The sequence below is a fragment of the Ischnura elegans genome, chromosome 5 (assembly GCF_921293095.1).
Source record: "Ischnura elegans chromosome 5, ioIscEleg1.1, whole genome shotgun sequence".
NCBI classification, from domain to species: domain Eukaryota; kingdom Metazoa; phylum Arthropoda; class Insecta; order Odonata; family Coenagrionidae; genus Ischnura; species Ischnura elegans.
In genome coordinates, this window is record NC_060250.1 from 43590188 (window position 1) to 43611702 (window position 21515).

Sequence of the window (21515 nt, forward strand, 5' to 3'; positions counted from 1 at the left end):
CGGGTTTTCACCGCGTCCGTTGTGTTTTGACGACAACAGTTTCCTTCGACCTGAAGATGCTGAGTGCAATGTCAGCGAAACTGTTGTCGCCATAACACAACGCACGCGGTGAAAACCCGAATAGAATGCAGAGATGAACTTAATTATTTATTAGTCATTTAATAAGTCATTGTTTTTAATTTAATTATTACAATGTTCCTGATTTGGTTAAATAGTATGCATATGATTCTCATTATTATTTTAAAGATACCAATTAGGGAGGTGTTGAGTACATATAGGTTTATGGATCCAAGGGGGCGGTGGCTCGAAAGTTTGGGAAACACTGCTTTAACTCAACTTCATCTAATTTAGCCCATCAGCATGGACCAAGCAATAGGTCAACATTTACAACTTCTTCTATATTGAGGGGGTAGTAGTTGCCCGGCACATTTGGTGTGAGTTTTGGTAAACTCACGGCAGAGGTGGGTGTTGATGTGTTCTTCTGGTTTGAAAAGAGGAATTCTGGTGCTAATGGTAGATTTCTCCTCAGGCATATGTGTGTGAAATCCAATTTTTTTCATCTGGATTTTAAACGCAGGACCTTTCTATCGGTGCCCACGCTTCCTACAAAGCTACTGAGTATTTAATTCACTACATCCATACTTTACAAAAATACTGGAAAAATGGGATATTTCAGTGATTCCAGAAATGTCATTATGGAATATTATCCTTAGTAAGCTGTATACGTACACTTTATTTCACTATTCAACATATGATTGGAAAAAATAATCATTTCACAGCCCAGAATCTTGAGGTACACAGTTACTGCCATTAATATGCATACAGTTTTAAAGTTAAACCTGTAAATATGTATTACATAAATGCTTTTCCAGTGATTAGGTACATATTTGAAAGTTAGCATAATCATAAAATACTCCAATTCATAATCTAGATCAATGCTCATGATATGTATGTAGAACAAATATTTATGTACCTAAAGATAAAATAAAAGTCAGCATCTATTATCATCTTCCATGCATGATTTTTTTGGATGCTCCAAATTCAGATCAACAAATTTCTTTGTCACCAACATCTCATTCCTGGTACAGAGGCCCACAGTCGACATCACCACCTTCAACATACACAGTCTTTGTCTGAGTATACTGCTCTAAAACAGCCGTGCCATTTTCTCGTCCCAAGCCACTCTGCTTGTAGCCTCCAAATGGCAGAGAAGGAGGGTAAAGGTTGTACGTGTTGATCCACAGAGTCCCAGCCTGTACCCGTTTCACAACACGAAAAGCTCTTTGGATGTCTCTACAAATATAAGAGAGGATTGTTAAAAATTGTTATTTCACAGACAAATTAATTAAATCTCCTTCCAGATTAGTAAATACTATCAAAATAAAACAGTGAAGTCTATGTAGATATTGCCTCATTAAATGGTTACAAATATTTTGCGGGGACAATTTATAATGAAAAATGTGTAAATCTTAACTACGATTTTAACCCCCAAATGCATAATTTAATGATAAGTAATTAGACTATGGTGCTATGTACACGATATGCATATGTAGATAGTTTATATCTTTAGTGCCAAAAATGAATTAAGCAACTGAGTTTAATATGTTTGAGGCAAGAGAATCTTGCAATTTAGGGGAATACTGGGAGGTTATTTTCTAGATAACCCCATGTTTCCAAGGAAAAAATAATTATCAAGAAGTTTAATCCAAAATTTCACAAAAGGTGATCCAAATTCAGAGCTTATGGACATAAAAAGGATGACCTAGTCAGAATGTTTATTCCTATCATGAGTGAAGAGATTATGAACTAGAGACTATTACTGACCAAAATCAAAGAGTACAGGTCCAGCAACATTAAACAGTTGTTAGAATGAAAGTTGCAAAATTAACTTTAAAGAGGAAGAATGGAATCTGTTTCCAACCCACGTTCACCATGGCACTGAGTCCTGCTCTTATCAGTGGCGGATACATATAGGGGGCGCACGCCCCCCCTTGCAGGACTGCCCGCATTGCTGAACCACAGATGTAACTTTTTTACTTCATAAAATGGCATTGTCTTGAATAACCGTACTCAAAGTTGAAGTAAAACTTTCATAAACTTTGCATGCCTTAATTATTTTGTCATTACGACAAAATTAAAGTTAGCTCAAGATATCTTTTGAGCCCCCTCTTGAGTTTTTTCTGTACCCTCCGCTACTGGTTCTTATTGAAATTCATTAAGTAATCTTTGTCTCAGCATTAGCAGTTCCCAACAGCTCTGAGCAAGGTGGAGGGACTGACAAGAGGAAAAAGGGAAGGGGCTTGATGATTAGTGGCATCTGAAGCCTTGGATGGTCTGCTTCATAACCACTGTCTATTTTATCCCCGACACATTTGCTGAACACTTGCCAGTAATTGAGCTCCACTTCAAAAATGTTTATGGGTATGGCCTGATTATAATCTGATTGCATTATCATGAGAACATAGAGTTTTAAAGAACTGCTCACTGAAAGGCCTTCTCATTTTAGTGAAATATTTATTTTGATTGTTTAGTTCTCTTTGACCTGTACTAGAGGTTATGCCATGCCTGAAGAATAATATCCAGGCTTAAAGAAAGTACTTACTGAAGTTAGCTACAGGATCCTAACCTTGCATAAATCCCAGGAGAGCTCAAAAGCACCATCTCCCTTGCAACCTTTTTTGAGCAAATAACATATCTGAAGGCCTAAATTTCATGTGTTTTTCTTTGAATCCAAGAAAAGGTAAAGAATTTTGTTTCATCTGAATATCAAGGGTACATGTGTCATCCACTTGGTTCATCCAGTTTTTCAAATATTGCTAGATTTATTTTATGGGAGACATTTTGGATTAACTTTGGACATAATTAACTCAAAATATCACAAGCATTTTCTATGTAGGTACTTACTTGGTAAACACACCTCCAGCCAATCCAAAATGAGTGGCATTAGCTCTGTCAATGACCTCATCCTCCTCACTGAAAGTCAAAACTGACAGAATGGATCCAAACACCTCCTCCTTGACTACTTTCATGTCATCAGTGCAGGAGGTTAATACACATGGGGAGAGGTAATATCCACCATCTAGTGGAGGCGGAAGTACACACCGCTCACCTCCACACTCAACGACAGCTCCCTAAAATAACAAACATTAGGCTCTTTTACCAACTAAAGTATGAATTCAGAAATAACATCAAAATCACAGGTACTCCTTGGCTAATAAACAGGATATATGTACTTCAAATTCCCTGTAAGTTGGATTGGTGGCAAGTCAGAAATTACACATGAAGGTATTTACTAGAGATGTGCGAATAGTATCCGCGAATACTCGAATACTAGAAAGTATTCAATATTCGATGTCTCGAATAGTTATGCGAAAAGTACTGCCTCGAATACTTTGAATTTCGCGTCATACACTGTCGCACGCACGTCGTTGGTAGTTGACTCGGAAAAATGTAGAGAACTGTAGTCATTTAGTGCTCGCAGCGCCGTTTTACGTAAGTTGACGAATTACATCAAATTCGTGGATTTGAGCGGTGAAAAGAGTTCGACGAGGGGAACCGAAAATGGTTGGGTGAAAAAATCCGAAAATCCCGGATTCCCCCCACCAGGAGAACCTCAGTGCCGTGGGATAGCAACCTTAGGGCATTTCCCACGATCCGCTATCCCCCTCCATTAAGCACTCGCTTCACCCACTCTGACGCTTTCCTCTTCTCCTAAATCAAACAAAAGGTCCCAGCTCGCGCAGGGATCGCATTACGAAGACTTAAGCTTCGAAAAAAATATCGAGTTACGAGAACAATAAAAACGTGTTTCACGCCCTCCCCCTTTTCTCACCCACTGACCTTTTTCTGGCTACCTACTATTTTAAATTCCCCCATTATACATTTTCCCTGATTTTACACAGTTTTTATCAGGTCCCAAACAATACCGCCTTTAGAAAATGATACTCTATTTTACAATATCCTCAATTTTGCACTTTTTGTAAGTGGTCCATTCAAAAGTGTAAAATAGAGGTTTCACTGTACATCAAGTTACAATTTATGAGTTATGCTATAAATCTCTATTGTCACAGTCGAAGGGATATTTTCTCAGGATATTTGGTTTCTCCCCGCTAGCAATTCGAATTCATCTGCTTATCTCGTGTGAACTTCCAAAGATGGACTGAAAATAATTGAAGAAATCCGGTGGAGAAGCGTGTGTATTTTGCAAAATGCCCCGGATTGTCCGCTAGCACTTGACAGTAGGAGTGAGGGTAAAGCGAGCTACCTGTTGAAAATAAGAAGTTGGATGAAGCAGAGTATCAGATCGGCGTGCCGCAGAAATGGAGTTTGGTAGATAAGAATATATACATCAGACAGAAATCCATCGTAGCAGTGTAAAAGCCGAGATGGCATGCAATCATTTTTTTGCGAGGTGGTGTGCCCCCTTAGGATATTTGTAAGAGATGTACGAGATTTGAATCAACTATAAGCCCAAATTGTTTCCATAAAATTAAAATATTCCATTAATCAGCTAAATTCCGGTTTGAATCCTTTAAAGGAAATCTTAATTACTCGCCAAAATCCTGGGTTTCCTGCTGCATAGGCAACCTAGTCAAACATTCCCGCATTTATCGTTTTTCTCGTCCCCCCTGAAAAACGATAGATCGAAGTTCCACTATATAACTTTTTATTTATACATTCATCAAGGGAAATAGAAACTTAGTAAGAAATAAGAAGCTTAAAGAAATAATATGCTTTGTGCAATTCTAGTATTCGAGGTATTTGAAATTCGAGGTATGTATTCGAATATTCGAGCAATGATTTAATATTCGAATTCGATATTCGAGTTTGAGAAATCTGCTATTCGACCCATCTCTAGTATTTACAAAATCATCCTAAAGCCTAAAATCTAGTCCAAAATGTTGCTTTGCCAACTGGCGTAGTTTCACTCTGTGAAGTACCTACATGTATTTCTGAAGGTTGATTAATTAAAATAGATATTGCTAATAACTAAGAAAAAATGTGTAAAACTGCTGCTGAGAATAATATCCTGACAGGAACATATTTCTACAATGTGCATTTGATTATCACAGCATTTTCAAGTATAAATTTCAGGAGTATTTCAAGACTTATTTTTCAACATTATTTTGCTTGTTACTTCGAATGGTCGTAAGTTGTGGGAGCACCTGAATTCAAATAGCATCACACAATGAAAAATTTAACGTCCTACCAACGAATGAAAAATTCATGGCAGAATGTTCAATAACGAATGAGTATTATTCATTCAAAGGAGTAATCTTTCAATATCACTGTGACATACCTCAGACTTAGCACTTTCCACATATCTTAGGACTTTTTCAGCATGTTCTTTGGAAATGGTTGCACCTACAGTGGTATCTTCTTCAAATGGATCCCCAATTTTTAATTTCTTTGTAGCTTCAATTAGGTTTTTCATGAAGTCTTTATAGATACCCTTTTGAACAAATACTCTGGTACCATTTGAGCAAACCTAAAACAAAATATTGCACAACATTGAAAACCTGATCCGGATCAGAGTTGGACTCTTATATTAAAATAATATGCAAGAGAAATCAAAATGAATATACATTCATAACTAACAAATAAATAACATTAATTAATTTTTCATCACTTGACTTGAGACAATCATGACATGTACAACAACAAAAACATCATTTACCTCTCCCTGAGTTAAAAAGTTTGCCATTAGTGCTGCTTTCACTGCATTCTTCATGTCTGCATCATCAAATATAATCAATGGAGACTTTCCACCGAGTTCCAATGTCACCTTCTTTATTCCAGCTGCAGCTAAATAAACCAATAACAACGAAGTAAGGCCAATGTTAATCAATCCATCTTGATATAGTACTGTCCGAGGGTGCATGTGTGCAAAAATGTGCAAATATATACCACAAGCCAAAATTTAGAATTAACACTTTCACTGCGGAGAACGTCTATCGACGTGGTCGCGATCTTCTGCCAGCGGCGGAACACGTCGATCGACGTGCTAACACACTTGCGTATGAAATGGCTTCTGATTGGATTAATTCTATATATACCAACTTGTGCTTAATTATTCTTCTTTTGTATGACCCAGACATCATATATTCGGATCCGTTTCAAGATGCTTTTCTTACATTGAAAGTTATGTTTATCATTACCTCGAGTAACTTTTATCATTTTCTTATGCTCTCTTTTGAGATTTAATATAATCATTTTGCGAGATAATTTGTGTTTCACATAATTTATTAGTAAAAAAATCCGTATTTAACTTTAGAAATGAAATATTATGAAATTTAATTTATATTTACGAATAGTTCATATCGCGTGGTAAGCTGATACATATATAATAAATATTGATCATCTTAGAGACAACGACACATTGCTCCTTTTTTCGCCATCTTTAGTATATTTCTTAACGTGTGAAGACTAATATCACAGCTTTCAAAATGATTACTTCTACGACGGTGCTGTGGTAGATGAAAAAAAAAATATATATATAAATATATTTTCCCCCCCATCTACCACAGTTACAACTGTGTGTGTATACATATATACAGTTGTAACTGTTGGTTGAATCGCGCTTTACCCGTCGATTTTGTTAACGGAGGTTTTCTCTCAGATTATGTTGAGAAAGCTATGTTATGAGTACTAAAGAACACATTGGTACACAATGAATACAAAGTGGAAACTTCGTTACAAAAAATTCTACCGTGATGAAGAAGCAATGCTACCGAAAATATTTTCAGACCCGAAACGGTAAGATGAGAATACACAGAATGGACGTCGGTATAAATTCGCTGTAATTTATATTTCTGGAACAGGATACCATTACGTCCTAAAGGAAACTTTTGCTGGTGTCACATTCTGTGTTGTAATCAGTAAAATACACGACAGATTCAACATTTTGTTACAATAGCTGTGCTTCTGACCTACTAGTCGGTGAGCAACAATTCAGAAGCAATGTAATACAAAGTGACGGCACGGTTGAAAATTAGCCTGAAGTTTTAGATTCAAGAACGCAGAACAGACGTGAACGTGGAGGAGAGACGTTCTGACATCGGGCAGTGCAATTTTAGCTCCAGTACATAAGGTCAGTGGTATCCATAATGGGGAAAAGAAGACGCCAAGTAGAAATATCTCCCCAATATCTAGGTAAGGTTTTACCTAATTTAATAGTTTGTGTAAAGTGCTAATTCTCAAGTTTTCATTTTCTATAAGCTAAAAAACGAATTTTCTATTTAGGGGAATCATCGAAACAAAAATTTAAAAAAATAGGGATTTCCAAAAATAAATTATCATCTTCTCCTGAAGTACAGTCAACTCTAGGTAATTATTGCTTTATTACTTCATCTGTTTAATTGAGATTGCTAGGACACACTCGGACTAACTATTAGCTCTTTAACTCTTTGCATTAACGTTTTAGATTCTGATTCGTCGTTGGATCCAGTTTCTATACCCAAAGAGTCTTCAGCTGGTCCTTCAAATGCCTCTTCATCAATACTTGGTAAGAAAAGCAAACATTTTTCAAAAATTGATGACAAAATATCTGCCTGTTAAAATTAGCACCTCCTATGTGTTTTTTATTTATATAATTTATTTTATTCTGTCGACGAATGTAGGAATGCCTTCACCCAACGCAATTTCGGGATACAGAGATAGAAATTTACCAGAGAAAGAAATTGAAGCGATCCTGGAAGATGATATTTCCGGTTCAGGGGACAGTGATGACAGCTTTCTTCTAAGTAGCGACGATATGGAGGATGATGGAAGCACCGAATCCGAAGACTGCGCATATCCAGAGGATGATGACGCTTTCGAAGATTCATCCATAGGTATGTGTGATAGCTCCTCAAGTTCCCTAAGCCATGGCTCAACTGTGACTCCGGGTTTGTCTATCCACGCGCGTCGCACTGACCGCACTTGGTCTATGGAAACACCCGCATTGCCAGAAATGACTTTCACTAGACAGAGGAATTTGAAAGTGAAAGCAAATGGAGACACTCCATGGGATTTTTTTCGTCTGGTTTTCACAGACCAAATAGTAGAAAAAATTATTCAAGAAACAAATAATAACGCGGACTGTTTCTTGAAAGAGAGGCTATCTCCTCGCGCACGCATAGGATGTTGGAAACCTGTCACAAAGAGTGAGTTTTTCGTGTTTATGGGGCTACTACTGCACATGGGACTGATCCAAATATCTCAGATTCAGGATAAATGGCGGAAAGACAAGTTTTATAACATCCCTTTCTTTCCCTCACATATGTCTCGGGACAGGTTTCAAATAATTTTACGAGTATTACATTTTGCACCTGCCGAAGGGACACAAAAACCACGTTCATCTGACCGCCTTCAGAAAATAAGGCCACTGTTAAATCATTTTGATGACATAATGGATGAAATATATTACCCTTCCCGAGAATTGAGTATTGACGAGTCCATGATTTTATGGAGGGGGCGATTGTCTTTCAGGCAGTACATCAAAGGAAAAAAACATAAGTTTGGTGTAAAGCTATACATGCTGGCTGAACCCACTGGCCTTGTCACAAAAATTTTAGTTTACATAGGAGCCGGGGAAAACTCTGAGGGAGGACTTGGGCACGCGGGCTGTGTTGTTCATAAACTTTTGCAGGCATATGGAGGAGTAGGACACTGTGTATTTATGGACAACTACTTCACCAGTGTGGACATTGTTGCAAGTTTAGCAGCAAATAAAATTTTGTGCACTGGCACGTTGAGGAGTAATCGAAAAGGTAATCCCGCGGAAGTTACTCCGAAAAAAAATAAAAAAAGGAGATGTTGTGGAAATATGGTCCGACGACGGGGTTTGTGTGCTAAAATGGAAGGACAAAAGGGAGGTGACAATGATTAGCACACAGCACTCGGGAAAGTTGGTGAATAGCGTGAGCAAAAGGAAAATTGAAAGGAGGGTTCCTGAAGCTGTGAGGGAATACAATAAATTCATGGGTGGTGTTGATAGGTTAGATCAACTTTTGTCCTACCACATAACCTCAAGAAAGACCTTGCGTTGGTATAAAAAGGTTGCTCTCCATATTGTGCAAATAATGCTATTAAAAAGCTTTCAACTGTATAAAATGTATTCAAAGGGAGAGAAAATGAGTCTACAGAGTTTTAGACTCAGTATTATAGGAAAACTCGTCAGTTTTGGCCGGACTCAGGAAAACGTCATCGTTTCCCAAACCCAACCACTGGAGATGCAATTTCCCAAGTTCAACCCCATGACAGCTAAAGGGGATAGAAGGAAACAAAAAAAACTGCCGTGTATGTACAAAAAAAGGAAAACGCCAGCAAACTATATACCACTGCCCTGATTGCGCAGAAAATCCTCCTCTTTGCCTGGAAAAGTGCTTCAAAGAGTTTCACGGTATGATTGATTAAATTACGTGCATCATGTTTTGAGAATATGTTTTAGATATATTTGTTTATGTGTGTGTTTTTATCATATTCTTGTATATTTACTGACGTTTTATTTTTTAATGGTCATAAAACCTGATAAAACATTTGTAAAAGTCATTCTATTTTTATTATTTTACTTGCTAAGAATGCAAATTGTTAATCTTAATTCGAGATAAATACATATTATCCTACAAATTAAACTTTTACCAATTTATTAGTGTATTTTCAACATAGAGGAGTGCATGAATTGTAATATACCTCTAATCTTTTCCACCACTCTTCAAGAACCATCGAGTATATAACCATTCAAGCGGGGAGTATAAAAGATAGTGGTCTAAGATAGGTTTCCAAGGTAAGTATAATGAGGCTAGGCATAAAAATTACCTAATTCCGGTATTTACCTCAAATATGTGCAGAAGATCAACATCAAAATTTATATTCTCCCCATCTAAGGTGAACGTCCAAAAATGTTTTGTGCACAAAATGTACGATAAAAAAAGAGCATCAGGTGGGATTCCGAGTTCAAATATTCAGTTAATGGTACGAGGGTAGTAATTAAATACGGATTAACTATCTACTCGTTTTAATCATCGATATTTAGCGACTAAAGAAGATGTATTTATGCATTAGAAAATTTACAACCTTCTGTAATACGGGTTGCATAACCACGGGCCATTGTCAACGGCGGACCACGTCGATCGACGTGGAAAATAAATTATCCAATTATACCGAAAAAAAAATTGAAAATTTTAGTTTGGTGATACTGGATGTTCATTACATCCAATTTCAAACCTATTGGCGAGAAAAAAAAATTCCGCATTTTTGGATCATAGGGCACCTGAACAGTCGCAGTCAAAGTGTTAAACACATGATTTAGAGTTTGATTGTCAACATACACAATGGCACCTAAATACTATCACCAAATCTTTGTTTTATTAATTTTAGTCTTCATTATTTGTCATCTAATTAACAAACTTTGGATTATTTGCTCTTTCCTCTCCCTAGCCCTCTACTCTACTCCAAACACCCAACTATGCCTATCATACACTCAGTTCTACTCCATTTCCTGCCCCTTCCAACTTCAAATGAAGTTTTTCAATGGAATTTGTGCAACAGATTAAGGAAGACGTGATGTAGAAACATAGTAAAATTTTGCTTGAAAATGGTCATGATTAGATTGCATGTCTCTTTCGATCAAATTTTAGGGCTATTCCCCCCATTAGGATGGAAATATGCTGCCTCCAACATCTTTTTTTTCGCTTTGCGTATAAAAATATAGGTAATCCATGAAATTATTTTTTTTTTCGATTGGGTAAATGTAGCAAGTTTCAAATTTCAGTTAAGTTAATCACAGATATCAAAACTAATATTTGATATTAAACTAATATGAAAATTTGACTCATGAGGGGATGCTTAAATAAATATATAACCGATTTTCATAAAACTGGTCCAAAAATGCTTGCGACCACCCAACAGAATTATGAGGCAAAATGCCTTACAAGTACTTATTTATTGATAACTCAACATTTAAGGAAAGGTAATTAGTCATAACAACTTCTACCTGATATAACAACATATTGTGTTTTTGCTTGCCCCCCTAATTAAACTTTAAATCAATTCAATATTATGAAGCTCATACCAGCAGCCATGACCTTGGAACCGGTTAAAACAGATCCAGTAAATGATACTTTAGCAACATCTGGATGGTGGCAAAGCAAGGACCCAGTCTCTCCATCTCCCTGAAATTTAAACATTTATGTTAAGTCTTGACAGGAATTCAATAGCCTATAAGGTGAAACCATAGGGGGCAATAACTTTGCATGTTTCGCCTGGATAATACCGTATATATCTGAACGTAGTCCCCCCTTTTTTCCAAAAATGCCTGTCGTAAAAGTAAAAGGGGGGACTATATTCAAACACATTTTTTAAACTTTTCCCGAAACTGAAGCCTCAAAATTAGGGGGGGGGGCTATATTCGGAGAAATTCGGTAATTTAACTGGAACAATTGAGAATACTGTTATTAGATTAGGCCGCTTGAGTAGGGATACATGGGGGATTTAAACAAAATCTTCCCCAAACCTTCGCACCAGACTTACCTGTATAACATTATAAGATCCCTTAGGAACCCCAACTTCAATCAAAATGTCTGCAAGTGCAAGGGCAGTCATCGGCGTCAAAGGGGATGGCTTGTACACAAACGTGTTACCACATGCCAGAGCTGGAGCTACCTGAAAGTATGTGCAGGAGGTTAGCTGAAAACCTTTACAAAAGGAAAGGTAGGTAATAGGTGAGCTGGGAGTATAACAGATAGAAGAATAATAATAATAATATAATAATAATAATAATACGTCTTTATTGGGCGAGATTGGGACTAGAAAGTCCCATCTTCCATCTAACCCCTAGAATGGGTATAACAGATAGAATGAAGAGATAGGTCTTGTGTCACAATGTGATACAACATGATAAATGAGACAGGTGGGGATGAATAAATAAGCTATGCAAAATAAAATGCTTGAATGATGAGATGACTCGAGAAAAGAAACTGGACCCTCCAGTGGTGCAGCAAGGGGGGATTTTGGGGGATAAACCCCCCTCCAGAGCTAAGAGAAATTTTTAAAAACCTTTTTAATGTGACAAACTTTGTAATTAATATTAGAGGGACGAATGACTCACAAACAAAACATCAAACTATTTACACTGCTGTAAAACTCGACATGTTGAACCATTTATCTTAAATTTTTTTCTGGAAGAGGGCACAGCTGTATCTCCCCTTTTACCATGGTAGGTATTCCATACCCCCCAGACCCTTCAGTATTAGTTGCTCCTAAAACCCCACCTAGACTCAACTCCAAGATACGCCTCTAAAGGTCAATTTACACGGTACACAGAATTGCGCAATCTGACGTACGTGCAAAGGCGCAATCAAAATTGCGTCGTCTAAAGCGGTGAATTGCTAGAACACATGTGAGAATGCGTGGATCCGAGACGGCAAAATAGCCCCTGTTCTAATTTTCTTCATGCATTCGCGCAATTCCACGCCATATTAGAAATAAATGCAGCTCTAACCCGTGCAATTCTGTGCCCCGTGTAAAACGGCCTTTAATTCCTAAAATGGCATGGAATTGCGTGAATGCATGACGAAATTAGAACAGGGGCTATTTTGCCGTCTTGCATCCACGCATTCTCGCATGTGTTCTAGCAATTCACAGCTTTACACGACACAATTTTGATTGCACCTTTGCAAGTATGTCAGATTGCGCAAGTCCGTGTACCGTGTATAACGGCCTTAAGACCCCCAACCCTGAATGTGTGACACACATCCTTACACAGGTGGCAAACTCTACGCTAACCTATCCAAACCAAACTTCCATTTTAATCATTGGGTGAGTGAGTAGGGATGAAAATAATATTTGTTTGTCATACTCCATGAACCTACTTTAGCAAATACAAACCACGTAAAAATGATTAGGAAGAAAATAAAATGTGAATGATCATTCAAACACCTTGTGATATTTTGCAAGAAAATCGGTTGAGGAGAAGACAGCTAAAGAGAATTCTTTGCAGAAAAATGCTTTCACAGTAGGGAATTAGCCACTTGGAAAGTAAAAAACAGCAATGTAGAGCACATTGTACATCAGAATCAGTCTTTGTTCAAAAGTGACAGGTGGTAGGATATTTTTCAGAGGAGTGTTAAGAAAATGTGAATTGCAGTAATTAGGGTAAGGAAGATGAAAAAAATCAAAACCAGAAATAGAAATATAAACAATTTTTTGCAGAAACAAGAGGTAGAAGAATAAGTTTTTCAAAATTATATTAAGGATAAAAGAGTACGCATGTGTGATAGCTGAAAATGAAGGAAGGACCTGTAGAGATTTCATGTAAAAATTAGGAGTACACTAAACTTATAGTTAAATATGATAAAATGTTATTTACGATGAGGAAATGATTCAAAATGCATTATGACGACATTAATATGTTGAAAGTAGAGAATGTCTATCAACAAGGTCTCAGTAGCTCACCAGCTGTAAAGCACATCAATCAAAGTGCTGAGTCAGTTTCATTATTCCAATTGAAATATAGATTCAAAAAAATTATTTAAAATCAAAACGGAGTGATAATTTCTGCACTTAATGAGCCATTTCAAATAAATTAGAAAAAATTCTCCATTTTTTAGATGAACAGCATGAAACATTCTACAATCAGCATCATTGGTGAATATCCTGCAAACTTTTCATTTCAATAATGCTTTGAATGGATTATTTAATTAAAAAAGTAACATACTTTCCATGTACAGGTTTGCATAGGGAAATTCCAGGCACCAATTCCAGCTACAACACCTAATGGTTCACGTGACACAATAGCAAAACTATCGCCTCCAACTGGGATATGCTGGCCTATAAAAATATTTTAAAACAGCACTATTCAAATTAGTACATAAGCTGGCTGTAATCAGTAATAAAAATTATTTTTAAACATCTATTACGTAAATATTGGCACACAGAATTACCCTCTTCGTCTCTCCCACAAAAATGTATGTACAAGTGGCTTATAGTGGAATTTCTAAACCTGCTTCCATTAGTAGAGAGTCAATATTACCCCGACCTTAGCTCTTAGTTCAAGTACGACTGAGGAACTTATGTAGAAGCAATGAGGAAGAATAATGGCAGCAGTTAGAGAAGACTAATGAGTAGGGACATGCAAAAGGTGGGGTTATTTTATAGCCAAAAGTGGTGTTATTTTTCTACAAAAGCGATATTATTTTGCCCTGAAATCGGTGTTATTTTAACAGCAAAATAATTGATGTTGATTGAGAGCCATCCTTCCAATGGTGCACCCATAGCCCTAAATCTAGGATATTATTTACCGGGAATAATTTAAGCAATAATATACGTGGAGTATTGACTGAATTCACCTATTTTACATATTTATCCTTCGCGTATACATATATCTAGCTTACATAGAGAAAAATTACTTTTAAATGTCTGTAATTTCAAATGAAATATTGCTATTGTGATCAAGTTATCATCTTTTACATTTGTTCTCTTATCTGTTAACACAGTGTTATAGCAGGAAAGAAATCTTTCTCAGTCCATGTTTGCAGAAGGGATCCAAATTGCTTAAAGGCACTTAGATGCAAACAATGTCTCTGACATTTGAGCTCCTGGATTGCTTTGATTACATCCACTGAACCCAGGGAATTTTGCTTTTGTAGTACATAATTTCTGTAATTCTCCCAACCCCAACTTCTCTGTCTCCATTGATTCCAGGCCATGAATTTTTTGTTTTTAAGTCAGGGTTCATGTCTGTAGACGGAACTTCTTGGGGATCAAAAACTGAGATCTTTTCAAATACCTATTTTTCCGCTGAGGTCTTCTACCATAAGAGAACTAAATTTGGTTGATGCTTTTTCCGCCATCTGCATAAGTATTGACTTTACAGCAGCTGCTATAGAGGTTTTCATGCTTTGCAGATGTAATAAGTAGTTTTATCTAAAAAAAAGTACTCTTATGAATTTTCTCGAGGGTCATTTTTAACTTCCTTAACTCTTTCAAAATGGTGGAGTTCTCTCCTTAACATGAATGCGGGACTGCGCTCCATGAGACTTTTCAGTCCCCTCTGTATGGGGCATTTATGTTGGACATGTTATGAAAGGTCCTGCAGATAATCAAACACTCTCAACGCCAACCTTTTCTGATCCTTCCTAGTGGGCAGCATTTTGCATTATCTTGGACTCTGAGGGTAGTTGGTCTCCCTCCTTTCGTGGTTTATAACCCTACCAGCGGCATTGGTTCGCTGTCAACTCATGCTTTGTTCATCTGAATTAGCTATATGGATGATTGTTGCTTGCACGAAAATTGCTGACTTCCAATTGAATTCCTCGATTTATTCTGAGAATTTTAAAATTTTGACGAATTTTGACGAATGAAAAAATTTTGAAATCAGCATTAACGAATTTAATGCATTAACAATTTCCATATTGATTTTATACTGAAATCAAGATATGAGTTAATATTTATGGTAGAATTTCGTTTAAAAATTGTAAACGCTGCCAAAAGACAAAGAATTCAATTCTTAATTTATATTTTTTGAGAAAGAACCATATATGTATTTATTTCGCAAACTAACTGAATGAACAATTGTATGACTGCGGTCCCTTGCCACAAAGAGGGGTAATAAGAGACGAGGGTCCAGTAAAACAGAGCATATGAAAATTCCACAACGGAAAAATTATCCATCATCACCTACTTCAAGTATGTCCAGAAAATATTTAGCATAGCATTCCAGAAGCCTGTACACTATAAGTATTGATCAGTCAGAGGGATCTTAGCAGGCACTTGATACAAAATGGATTAGGGAAAACAGTTTCAAGGAAATAATGCTGAAGTAATTGGTACAAGTATGAGATAACAAGATGATAGCATGAGTAGGCGTCATATTGAAGAAATGGTAGCAAAAGTGGGTGACATTTTCTATTTCTGCTGAATGCTGAGAGAAAATATAATTCTCAAGCAATTAGGAAAGAGCTAAATTCTATCTTATAGAGGAACATACTTATTACTGGAATGATCAAATGAAAGAGAGCTTCCACCTTTTAGAGGGACAACAAAAAAGTAGATGCACTAGGCTGGCATTAAGAAAGGAAGACAATGAGAAACTATTATGTAACGACGAGCAACTAGATTCGGTAGGTGAGGGCTGATGGTATTGTTAAGGATGACTTATCAGTATAGAAATTATAGGTAGCTATACCCTTTTTCCGAACTGATGGCGGCTGGGTGGAAAATAGCAAATAGCCAATCAGAAGCGCTGCCCCTTCCACCTCTCCGTTCTCCTCCATCCCCTTCCATTTTCCCCTCCATTCAGCCGACCGACATTGCCAGCCTTGGGAATAACAGTACTTTCGGGGGCGGCGGAAGATTCTCGGACAAACGCTGAGCTATTCGGTTTGGCAACACTGCTAGCTGGAGAGCGATCTGCATTCGACGGAGAGAGACTGTGGGCTCATACACATTTTCTTCTGTCGCTCTTCTGCGATTGGCTAGAAGAGTGGGTGGGTTTTAAGCAAGCTCAAGGTCAGCCGCCGTCAGTTTGGAAAAAGGGTATAACAATTTCTGACTACCATTTGATAACCTCTGCATTGCAACTTCATTATTATTGGCATTACCACCAATCTAGCGATTTAAAAATTCTTTCAACCCCTTCCCTTGTATCCACCAAGAAAAATATACCCACAATTCAAATTATAGTCTTCTAATCATGTCACTTCCCACTCCTCAATTCTATCTCCTTCACAAGCTCCCTTCTCAAGGGGTTCCAATCCATTGGCCTTTCCCTGTCATTGTTGCATTTTATTTATGCCCATCTAGACCTATTAAATTGTGAGGCATTTTTTTCCTTTTTGAAGAAATTAAGCTCAAGTTTATAAGAAAGCCCAATAAAATACTTGGTTTAAATAATAGTTGCTCATGATCCTCCATCGGTGTGTCATGCAGTTTTTCTGGACTAGGGAACCAATCGCTCCATTAATATCCAGTGATTCCCAAATGCTCAAGGTATTTATTCAGTTATTTCCCATCTGTATGCTTAACCCATTCATTGCTTTAATGTTGACTTAAAGACCAGGCACACATCCAGGGGGCATAGGGGATTTAGCCCCAGCCTTCTCCCCTCAAAAGTTTTACTTTGTAGTGACTGCTCGCCATACATCCCTTAGAGGACAACTAGCTCAGGAGCACCTACCTCTGACTTCTAGCTAGTTCATCAAGTGGATAATGCAAAAGTTTAATATTAAGCAAGAATTCATTTTCTTAGAGAAATTGATCAATCTGAAACATGTATGTACTTCATTGGAAAATAATATCTAGCAACTTTTGATTAAGCAAAAGGTGAACTGTGGCCAAGTTAATATTTTAGCACTCTTTTCCACAAATTATCACAGACAACATAATACAGCTGCTTTTCCAGCTTCAACCAGACATATAATTGACAAATAACGCAGAGCTAAAACTCAGCAAGGAATATGGTCAAATGCTGACGTGCATTCTGGGTCTCCTTTTCCTGTTGAGCATATCAATATTGCCCTCTCATTTTCTTGGATGATGACAAAGATTGCTCTGGTGAAAGTCCTAATCAGCAAGATGTGTTGACCGTCATTGGGAATTGTATTACAGTAAAAAATAGTAAAGTGATTCATGAGTTGATCGATAAATGAAACTTGTGCCTTTTCTGAAAGAACAACATCCTGAAATAAATATTGGACTGACCAAGTTCTACTAACTAAGTTAGGCGAGGATGGGTCAAAATTCAACCAGAGCATGATGTTTTTGCGAATATTCATTGCTCCAATTTGAAACTTATATATCACTGTTTAAGAAATTTGACCGACTCAGTCATTGAAAATGATTATGTATTTCTCCGAATATAGTCCCCCCACTGAATGTAGCCCCCACCCCTAATTTTGAGGCTTCAGTTTCAGGAAAAATTTTATAAAATGTGTTTGAATATAGTCCCCCCTTTACTTTTACCATGGGCATTTTTGGAAAAAAATGGGGACTAATTCAGATAAGTACCATATTTATACAAGTTGTTTTTTTTTTGTGAAAGTCCTAGAGAAGAGTCCTGGTTCCAAGAATGTGGCATACGGCCAGGCATTCAGGGGCTAACAATAGCCACCTGGATACCAAGGAAGATGAAGAAGTGACTTATGGTTTTTGGGAGAGAGGTGATTTGTTAAAGAAGACTGTTTTGATGGAAGCATTGTTTGTTGAAGTTGGGATTGCACCAAGAAAGGTGTGTCTCACCAATATATATTTGGAAAATGCAGAGGAAAGCTATTTACTAACAGAAGTTGGTTACACAAAGTGGTGCTTCATTTCCACTTTGCAGAGAATAGGGTGGTTTCCTATTATTTTTTTATTGTCTAAATCGAAAGATTATTACTCCTGGAGTACATACTTTACGCTTTTAGATTTTTAAATGACCATATCTGTTTTTCGCGATTAAATGAAAAGTGAAAATTTTCAAGCGTGCGAAAACACGACGGCTGAGTATGAATGCCGGGAAATCACTGTGTGATGTCGTTCTGGTTCCCGCTGCCGCAAGTGAGGTGACCTTGGGGCGAGGCTTTGAGCGCTGATACGACGCAGGATGCTAGCAGGTAGCTGAGTGCTCTGCTAGCTGGTAGTGCTTGGCTTAAATAAGGATTATTAATACCTTATCAAACGAAGAAAACTTTCCGACCTTAGCCAGTTTTAATAAGTGATTATTAAGACATGTTTCCCTTAGCTCTGTGCCTCATGCATGCATTGGTAATCTCAGCCGATGTAAAACTCCTTTCTACTCGTATAGAAACTAGGTCCCTGTGACGTCACGTGGAGTGGCATCACATGGGCGCCTATCTGGCCTATTTCAAATGAGGATAAAAATTGACCAATGCCATTCATCTAAACCGGTATTTCTAAAACCAAATACTTAATATATTATGAATACACTAATGGTGGGTAACGAATCGCAATCAATGCCTTTCGTTTTCTTTGATGAAGGAGACTACCCTATTGAAGAGCGATTCTTCCAGATGAAGTACAACCCCCTACCATTGTCAAAAGGTGCAGAAATCAATATTGACCTGTGTGGCATAAAATGACAAAGGCATGCATCTACTGCAGACGATTTATCACATGTAATGCACACCCTTAGCCTGGGATAAATAAGATAAAGGAACACTAGTCTAAGATGAATAATCAATGGAGAAATAAAATATATATGTATATATTTAAAGGAGGCAGCAGAACATTTTTAAAAACAATTTCAGCTATTTGAATTAGGGATAGGTCTTCAGATGGCAGATGCAATAGCTCCTTCCTGAAGGACAGATAAGTTGTACTTCCTATCCATGATTTTTCCAAAATAATTAATTTCTTTAACTTGATAATTAATAAAAATCGTCCTAGCAATAGGATTAAAATTGGCTACAGTTCCTAAATCCATTACTAAGAGACAGGCTATGAAGAAGCTGCCAGGAAAGAGTCATGAAGATATAACATAACCTTACTACCTATTCTGACTCTTTCCACTGAAAAGAATGGGCTGCACTGAGTATTTTCCTCACACAGAGGAAGAGAAATGATTTAGATGCCATGATTAGAATGTTAACTCAAATAAGTTGGTCAATTTTACTTGCAAGGGCATCCTAAATAACTCAACTCATCGATACAACTGTCAAAACAATTGACATGAAGTGTGGAATGTGCTAGAGAGATTTTTTTTCTTCTTTCCTATCCACCCAATTACAAGTGATAAGCCTGATACTTTTAACTCTAGGTGTAGCATTCATGATTATTTGCATTTTCCACAAAATTTTGCAAAAACAAGCATGTTATAATTAACTTTTGCATGTTCATAAGTGTGTATTTTCCATAGTGTCCACAGAATATATAATAAGTTGCAACTCATCAGGCAATTTAAAGTTTGCGGAAAATTCATCATCAGTTTTAGTATGTATATTAGATCCTTACTCACAATTTTCCACCTCATTGATTTTCATATGTCCATGGCTTCTGGGTTTCCTACACGGTTAAACCCAGATGCCTGGAAGACATGTATATTAGATGTTTGAATGAAGGAGAACCTTAATGTGAATGTATGAATTCCAGGCATATTAGCATAGGTAAAATCAGATAAAAGCTAATGGAAATACTAAGACAAAGTCCTATAGGCAAAGATCCATAAACATTGTCGTGATTGAAATAAGTTACCATCCCTTTTCCAGCTGGATAAAGGACAGCCACCTGCAAATGCAGTCAGATTCCCTCTTAGAGGGGAGGAGAGTAGATTGGTGCCACATTCTCAGTATTTTTAAAGATGAAGAGGAGAATTGGAAAATGCCCTAGACCGGTTGAAGTCCCTTAGCTGCCCAGGCACTACAGCCTGGCCCTGGAGTGTTTGTGATCAATATGAGTTATGACATTTCATCCACAGTGGGCATTTAATTTTATATTTAGTTGCTTGCATAATATATTTACTTTACACAGGAAGTGAATTACCACCAAACCTATTTACCAGCGGATAACAATATTCAAAATTCTATTCTCCGCCTTTGTCACAGCAGTACAGCTAAATTGGGGTAGTGATGAAGAAACGAAAGAAAAATCACTGATACTTTCCTCATAAATGATCAACAATGTGTATGACATCATAGTTAAGTTTCACCAATGAGTGTTAATGACCTTCGACTGATATGTTGCCCTTGCATGCCGATATCTACTGACTTTACAATCCCCATAGCAAAAGCTTCGGTTAGTTTTAAAAAACATATTGAACCTGCGACCGATGGAACCACTCCTCCGAAGTACTCGAAGGCGTCGGCGCACGACAATATATCCACCCGAGCCTCCCAAATTGGCTTTCCATTATCCTTAACTTCCAGGTGAGCGAGAAATTCGAGATTCTCCCGAATTTTACTGCCGGCATTTATCAGTATACGCCCTCTTTCTGTACATGCCATCTGCAAAGCACGATCATTAAGAATTGAATTAATAGTGTCCGCAGCAACTAAAAACCTAATTTAAAAATAGGATTGATCATTATCAAGGTGTGCACAGGAATACTTAACAGCACTCCATACCTGACTCCATTGAGCAAATGCTGCCTTAGCACTTGCCACGGCATCCGCCACATCTCGTTCGCCGGATGAACCAAAAGAACACAGAGGTAAACCAGTAGCTGGCTCAGTGACTTTTATTTGCCCTGTCGAATCAGTCGGTTCGCATCGCCTGCCGTCCACAAAATTAAATCCCTGTCGGCCACAACAGGCGTTCACCGCTTTACGAATTAATGCTCGTCGCGCCTCCATTACGGGTAGATGCTACGTGGAGATACCCTGATCCCGAGAACCCATTCGATATTCTACAAAATAATAAGCAAACACATGCAAAGGAATGAAATGCGGGCAACGGATGCGAACGAACTCTTTCGCAATCCTTTTATGATACTGATTTGACTACGTCGCTCAAGTTTTTAACTGCTTCGGAACGCCATGACGGTGTCAAGCACAGCGAATTGAACGACGTGGCCCTGAAACGAGATATCAACCCCAACGCAG

The 21515-nt window shown here is 37.5% G+C and overlaps 1 protein-coding gene across 2 annotated transcripts; it reads right to left on the reverse strand.

Moving 5' to 3' along the window:
* Positions 1 to 713: 713 nt before the first annotated feature.
* On the reverse strand, positions 714 to 21496 carry LOC124158770 (4-trimethylaminobutyraldehyde dehydrogenase-like). 2 transcript variants are annotated; one of them, XM_046534073.1, is made up of 9 exons: positions 21039 to 21496; positions 20735 to 20918; positions 13697 to 13809; positions 11512 to 11643; positions 11054 to 11153; positions 5678 to 5805; positions 5300 to 5488; positions 2905 to 3131; positions 714 to 1293 (listed from the first exon to the last, which is right to left on the reverse strand). In XM_046534073.1, exons 1-9 carry the CDS (start codon positions 21264 to 21266, stop codon positions 1074 to 1076), a joined length of 1521 nt encoding a protein of 506 aa, XP_046390029.1. In that variant the 5' UTR covers positions 21267 to 21496; the 3' UTR covers positions 714 to 1073. The 2 variants fall into 2 exon arrangements, with proteins under 2 accessions (XP_046390029.1, XP_046390030.1); XM_046534074.1 differs by lacking the exon at positions 2905 to 3131.
* Positions 21497 to 21515: the final 19 nt, after the last annotated feature.